General features: G+C 34.8%; 1 protein-coding gene across 1 annotated transcript; it reads left to right on the top strand.

The window, feature by feature from the left end:
- The first annotated feature begins 367 nt into the window (after positions 1 to 367).
- LOC105781484 (uncharacterized) lies at positions 368 to 1,319 on the top strand. The gene is made up of 3 exons (XM_012606024.1): positions 368 to 371; positions 709 to 842; positions 987 to 1,319. Exons 1-3 carry the CDS (start codon positions 368 to 370, stop codon positions 1,317 to 1,319), a joined length of 471 nt encoding a protein of 156 aa, XP_012461478.1.
- The last annotated feature ends 5,987 nt before the right edge of the window (positions 1,320 to 7,306 follow it).

The raw sequence follows: 7,306 nt of genomic DNA, 5'->3' as shown, positions 1-7,306 counted from the left end.
AAATTCCTAGACCTTTCTCATAAAAGACTAAGGCATGTGACTTCGGCAACAAATTTCGGTCATTTACTGGTTAGGATGGAGTTTGACTCCAAATATGCTTTTGTAGCTGTACTCAAGCGGTATAGAATACAAATTGGCATCAACTTCACTGTTACATGCTCCCGATTCAAAAAAGTATGAGGCGAAGTGCACAATGAATAGAATAGGATGTCCATTGAAAATCATGGCATCTATGAGGAAGAATTTGACATTTTAGATGATCGGGAAGTTTATCGTGTGACATACATGTGTAGTAGCTAGTATATATATCATGGTTAACAATAAGTTTACTGCGCCACATACGTAGGAAACAAAAATTAGCACAGAAATGGGTAAGGACCACAGTCCAAGTTTTATAACCCTTCATGGTAGAACCATTCAAACTTTTCTTAAAGTAATCAAGGAGTTGTACCCAGTAACACCAACATGAAACCCAAATAAAACCAATCTTTAGGATTCCTATAGCAATTTCAAAAACACCCTAAGCCGAACCTTTCGACAATTTGGAGAACTTGTTGAAGGCATACATGGTGAAGAATGACGCTACATTCAGAAATTTGGAGAATCAAGTGAGTCAACTAGACTTTGAACTTCAAAACAGACCATAAGGTGCTTTGCCTAGTGATACCGAAAATCTAAGAGTTTTAGGCAAGGAACATTGCAATGCAGTCTGGTTACAAAGTGGAAAGACCTTGGAACCTAAGGAAGTTGATATTGAAGATGGCCTCGCTAACAAAGAGAAAGTTCAATTGCAAGGTGAAACTCCCACTCCACAAAAGCTGAATGTTGAAAACTCTGATGAGGTAAATCCTAACTTAGTCAATTATGATAAGCTAACACCTATGTCAGATACTGAAACAATTCCTCGAACGAGTTGTCTAGTTCAAGCTAAGGTTCCACCACCTCCATATCTGGAAAGGTGTAAGTAACAAAACCAGGAAGTGTAGTTCAAGAAGTTCCTAGATGTTCTCAAGAAGCTTCTTATCAATATCCCATTGGTAGAAGCCCTAGAACAAATGCCAAACTATGTCAAGCTCATGAAGGCTATTTTGTCCAAGAAGAGGAGACTTGGAGAATTCGAGGTTGTAGCATTGACGAAGAACTGCAATGCATTCTTACAGAATAAGTTACCCTTGAGGAAGAAAGATCCAGGGTGCTTTACCATTCTCTACAATAACGGAGAATCTTATTGCGATAAAGCCCTATGTGATCTAGGAGCGAGCATAAACTTGATGTCCATGTCTGTGTTCAGAAAGTTGGGTATAGGTGAAGTGAGATAATAATCGTAACACAACAACTGGCGGACCAATCTTTAGTACACCGGGAAGGAAACATCGATGATGTTTTGGTACGTGTAGATAAGTTTATTTTTTCTGTTGACTTTATTATTTTAGATTTTGTAGCAAAGAAGGAGGTGCCAATCTTCTAGAAAGGCCTTTCCTACCGACCGAAAGAATATTAATTGACGTGTAGAAAGGCGAACTCACGATGCTAGTTTAGGATGATCAAGTTACTTTTAATATTTTTAAGGCTATAAAATTCCCTGATCGAGTTGAAGATTACTCGACGATGTTAGATTTAGAGGCCTTAGTCTCTACAAAATAGGAGTGTAATTCTGTAGATGACCCGTTGGAGCATGTCTTAGAGTTTCATCCACCAGATGAAGAAGGTGAAGAACATATGGCCTTGGTGAAAGCCAACTTGAAGGGTTATGTACCAAAAACCTGATTTGAATCGCTGGAGCTAAAATCTCAAGAATACAAACAACCCAAGGCATCAATCGAGGAACCACCTAAATTGGAACTAAAAGTATTACCTTGTCATTTAAAATACTTTTATCTAGGTAACTTCTCTACTTTACCTATGATTATTTCAACAAAATTGATTGAAAACCAAGAGAGAAAGCTGATTGAGGTGTTGAGAAAATTCAAAAAGGTGATCGGCTGGACTATAATTGACATTTGAGGAATAAGCCATCCTTTTGTATGCATAAGATTCTACTAGAGGAGGGTGAGAAAGTCATAATTGATGGGTAAAGGAAGCTCAATCCAATCATGAAGGAGGTAGTTCAAAAAGAAATAATCAAGTGGCTAGAATTATAAATCACTTATCGTATCTCAGTTAGTTCATGGGTGAGTTTGGTATAGTGTGTACCAAAGAAGGGTAGAATCATGATTGTAGAGAATGAGAATAATAAATTGATCTCGACGAGGACAGTAATGGGTTGGAGAACCTGTATAGATTATAGAAAGCTGAACAAGGTAACCCAGAAGGACCATTTTCTGCTACCATTCATGGACCAGATGTTGGATCGACTTCTAAGAAGGGATATTATTACTTTCTAGAAGGGTAGTCAGGATACAACTAAGTAGCTATAGCCCCGAAGGACCAGTATATGAAAACTTTCACTTACCTGTACGGTACGTTCTATTTTAGACGTATGTTTTTCGATTTATGTAATGCACCTGCAGTTTTCCAAAGATGCATGATGGCAATATTTACTGATATGGTTGAGAATTTTGTGGAAGTTTTTATGGATGATTTATCTATTTTTAGTGATTTATATGATGATTGTCTAACCAACTTGGGTAAGGTGCTTAAAAGATGTGAGGAAACAAACCTTTCCCTTAACTGGGAGAAGTCTCACTTCATGGTTAAGGAAGGATTGTCTTAGGTCATCGAATATCCAAGAAAGGGATTGAAGTCGACAAATCAAAAGTGGATGTAATTAAGAAGTTGCGACCCCCAGTAACCGTTAAAGGTGTTAGAAGTTTCTTGAGACATGTCGATTTTTATTGGAGGTTCTTTAATGACTTGTTAAAGATTTCCAAGCCATTGCGTACTCTGCTAGAAAAAGACACATCATTTGACTTCAATAAGTCATGCTTGGGAGCTTTGTAAAAAATGGTTAGTCTCAGCACCGATCATCATCACATTGGACTGGAACTCTCCTTTCGAGCTGATGTGCGATGCTAATGATTTCACTATGGGAGCTATGATGGGGTAGCAGAGAAATAAAGTATTTCATCCGATCTACTATGGAAACAAAACTTTGACAGGATCCCAGCTTAATTATACAGTAATTGAAAAAGCACTCTTTGTTATAGTTTTTTTCTTTTGACAAGTTCTGTTCTTATCTTATAGGCACTAAGGTGACAATTTTCACGGATCATTCGGTCATTCAGTAGTTACTTATGAAGAACGATGGTAAGACAAGGTTAATTTGATTGGTACTCTTACTCCAAGATTTTGACCTTGAAATCCATGACCAAAAAGGATTCAAGAACCAAGTGGAGGACAATCTGTCATGGTTGGAACAACAAAAAGTAACTCACTCTTCTATTCCTATTAATGAGAATTTCCTATATGAGCATATCTTCGAGGTAAGTAAAGTCCATGAAACTCCTTAGTTTGTCATTTATTCAAATTATTTAGTATGTGGAATGATGTCTTGCTGAATGACATACCAATAAAGGAAGAAATTCCTTTATGACATGCAATATTACTTGTGGGAGGAGTTTTCTTGTTTACGTTATTTGCAGATCATATAATCAAGAAGCCTGTAGCTGAAAGTGAGGTAGTTGAGATCCTTTAACATTTCCATTCATCCCAAGTGGGGGACATTTTTAAGGTTCTTGCACTGCAACAAAGGTTTTTCAAGCCAAATTTTTCTGGCTGACTTTATTCAAGGACACATAATATGTAAAAAGTTACGATCGATGCTAGAAGGTTGGAAACATATCAAGGAACGAGATGCCACTAATGTAATATCCCATTTTTTAGTGGTGTTGGAAACAATGGTTTTGGGAGCACAAATCCAATATGTGAAGTTTTTTTATTTAATTAATGTTTTTGGAGTTATAGTAAAATTGTATTAAATTTTGGAAAAGAAAGTTTTTATGTGTAATTGTTAATTGAGTAATAAGGATTAAATTGAGTAACAAGTGGAATGGTTGAATGGGTAAATATACCATTCTTGTTACATATGGACGGTTAAGGATACAATTTAACTATGATAATTATTTAACTAAAGGGTAAACATTTAATTTAATAATTTTTACTAAATAAAACAATCATTATCTTCTTTATGGGATTTTTTCCATCGAAAATAAAAGATTAGAACACTATTGTAGTGCTTGAAGTTTCAGCAAGCTTGTAGCTCTTGCATGGTAAGGAATTGTTAATTGCTTCTTGTAATTTTATGTTTTTTTAGTCATTGCAACGAGGTCTAGCTAACCCCTACCTTTGTGTTTGAATCTGTCAAAGTTTTTAGATGTTGTTGTTGTTTATGATGTTAAAGCTTGGATTTAAAGTGTTGGTTATTGATTAGCATGAATTTGTAAAGTAATTTTGTTAGTTTTGGTAAAAGGATTATATCAATTGAATGTTAGAATTTGTAAGGAATTTATGAGAATTTAGAATAAATGTGGGCTGAATATGGTAGGGTGAAAATTCGACTAGCGTGTGGTGTTATAATATTTTGTTAAATTTTTATATCTTGAGGATAGAAACTAAATTGTAGAGAATATAAAAGTTTAGGGAAATGTGTACTTAATGAAAAGTTAAGGGTCTCATGCATTGAATTAAATTTGATATGAATGTGAAATTAATGAATTGAATTAAATTATTATATAGATCAAGAAACGAGGCATAAAGACAACAATCGAGGACATACATGCCACATATACCCTGTGATACTGTGATGCTTTTGATCCGCTATAATATTGTATTTTCTTTTAGATTTAATATGTCAGCTGAGTCGAATCAAGTCGTAGTTAAAGAAGCTGAAAGTAATGTCCAAGCTTCGAATCCTGAAGCAAGTAATATTAACTCCACAGTCTTTTGGTGATGAGATCAGAAATATGTTTTTCGATATGATGAACCAGTGGTTCAATGAATTTAAAAAAGTCTATTCTAACTAAATCCCAACCTAACTAACTAAATTACCTTACTAAAATAATAAACAAATCTAATTAAATGTAAACTCGACTAGTTCACCGAAGCATCTAGGGTGGCGTATACTTAATTGAAGAGTCTGCCAAACCACAGATCTCGCCAAAACTAAGAGTTAGCCAATTGGCGTAACACTCACAACTCTATGCTTATTCAAAACAAACACTTACTCTTACCTACTCTTATATTACCAACAGTAATCAAATATAGAGGCTTCGTCGGGTGGGCTATTACATGACCTGATATTTTTCCAATGATTTGAAATGGTGTTTGGATATGTTCAATTTGTTAGTTTGTTGTCGTATGATATATGGTTATGAAATTAAGTGAATGTTTTGTTAGTATGGAATATGTAAGGTTGAATTTGGTTTGGATGGTCAATGTTTTGGTATTTATCACTTGGAGTTATTGATAGGTTGTAAATTGGTTGCTTGGAAATCTATAAGTGATTTTAGGTCCCTTTTAACTTGTAACAAGTTGATTTATGAAAGAAACCGATTGCCACGTTGCGATGGCAACCCTCTGACATCGCGACGAGAAATAGAATAAGGTCCATCTACCGACGTCGTTGTTTCAAGGTCACGACGAGCCCTAACCAAACTCATGTCGCAACGAGGAAACCCCGAAGTCGCGGAGTTGACTCAACTTTTTATTCTTTACATTTTGGTCCTTATCGACCTCATATTAGCAAACGAGATTTCATAAGCTTGTATATGACTCAGAATTGATTATATAACTTGTAATAGATATGAATTACTTGACATTAAATGTACATAAATTATCGAACTGAATGCTATAAACTGCAGTTGCTTCGAAAAGAAATGTGACACATTGTAGCTTAGACCCAATTATTGTGTAACATACCGATTTAGGGCCTAGTCGGAACAGTGGTTTTGGGACCACAAATTCGATGAGGAAAATTTATTTTTACTATATTTTTATGGCCTACAATTTCACAGAAAGATTTCGTGTAAATTTCGTTCAAAAATTTTGACGTTTGGGCACTAAATTTAGTAAAGGACTAAGTTGTAAAAAGTGCAAAAGTTGAGTTTTATATGTTAAAGGTATTTAATTGTTATGGAACTATAAATTAGGGGTCCTTATATGGTAATTAGACCATTAGTTAGTGATGGACAAAAATGGATATGAGATAAGTGAAATAGGATTTTTTTTAAGTAAGGGCATTTTAGTCATTTAATAAATAAATAGAATTAAAAGGGGAAAAGATGTAAAAATTGTGTTCATCATCCTTGCATATTGCCAAAACTTGAAGGAAGCCATAGCTAGGGTTTCTTCACTTTCTCAAGCTCATAGTAAGTGATTCCAAGCTCTGTTTTTAATGTTCTTTACGTTTTTGGAATCCCGGTAGCTTAATTTAGCTTAATTTAGCAATAATTTAACCTAGGATTCATATTTGGAAAAATATCCATATGAGAAATATGTTTATTTTGATGTTTTACGGTAGAATATGAAGCTATGAATTATGTTAAACAACTTTTTCTAGTCGATTTTAAGTGAAAATGAGTATATTGACATAATCGACAAAAATACCTAATTTTCATAAATAAGTGTTAGAGTAAGAATTTGATGTTTTCAGAAGCGAAAAATGTTCAGCATGTTATAAAACATAAGAATAAGAGATGAAGTTTAATTTCCGAGCTTTGGGGAAAAAGTGTAAATATGCAAAAGTTTAGGGGCAAAATCATAATTTTTCCAAAGTTCGAGTCAAGGATTGTTTTGATAAATGTGAGTATTAAATAAGATAAATTTGCTATTATAGATCAAGAAGAACGAAATTCGGAGTTAGACCAAGGAAAGAAAAAGGTTGAAGACTAAGTTGATAGATTTGACCATATTTTGTACCGAGGTAAGTTTACGGTAAATAAATGCAATATTTCAATAATTATTATTAATGCTGCTATTTTCCAGAAATTATATATTTATTTCATGAATTTATTTAATGTTGACTCAAGTATGAGATGACAGAGAATCAGTGTTAAAAAGTCCCGTTGAAACATAAGGAATGTATCGGATACAAATGTCATGTTGGGTAAAGAGGTCCCATGTAAGACCATGTCTGGGACATGGCGTTGGCACTGAGATAAGAGGTCCCATGTAAGACCATGTATGGGACATAGCGTTGGCACCGAGATGAGAGGTCCCCTGTAAGACCATGTCCGGGACATGGCATGGGCACCAATATAAGAACTCCCATGTAAGACCATATCTGGGATATGGCATTGGCAGTACAGGAAACATACCATGTAAGACCATGTCTGGGACATGGCTTTGGCATGTTATTATCAGATATGAG

Source organism: Gossypium raimondii, chromosome 13 (genome assembly GCF_025698545.1).
Source record: "Gossypium raimondii isolate GPD5lz chromosome 13, ASM2569854v1, whole genome shotgun sequence".
NCBI classification, from domain to species: domain Eukaryota; kingdom Viridiplantae; phylum Streptophyta; class Magnoliopsida; order Malvales; family Malvaceae; genus Gossypium; species Gossypium raimondii.
Note: the sequence above shows the minus strand (reverse complement) of the source record. Positions and strands in the feature narration are given on the sequence as shown.

Coding starts and splice junctions, on each gene's coding strand:
- LOC105781484 (XM_012606024.1), top strand. Junction 843..986: donor ATGTTGAAAACTCTGATGAG/GTAAATCCTAAC, acceptor CAGGAAGTGTAG/TTCAAGAAGTTCCTAGATGT.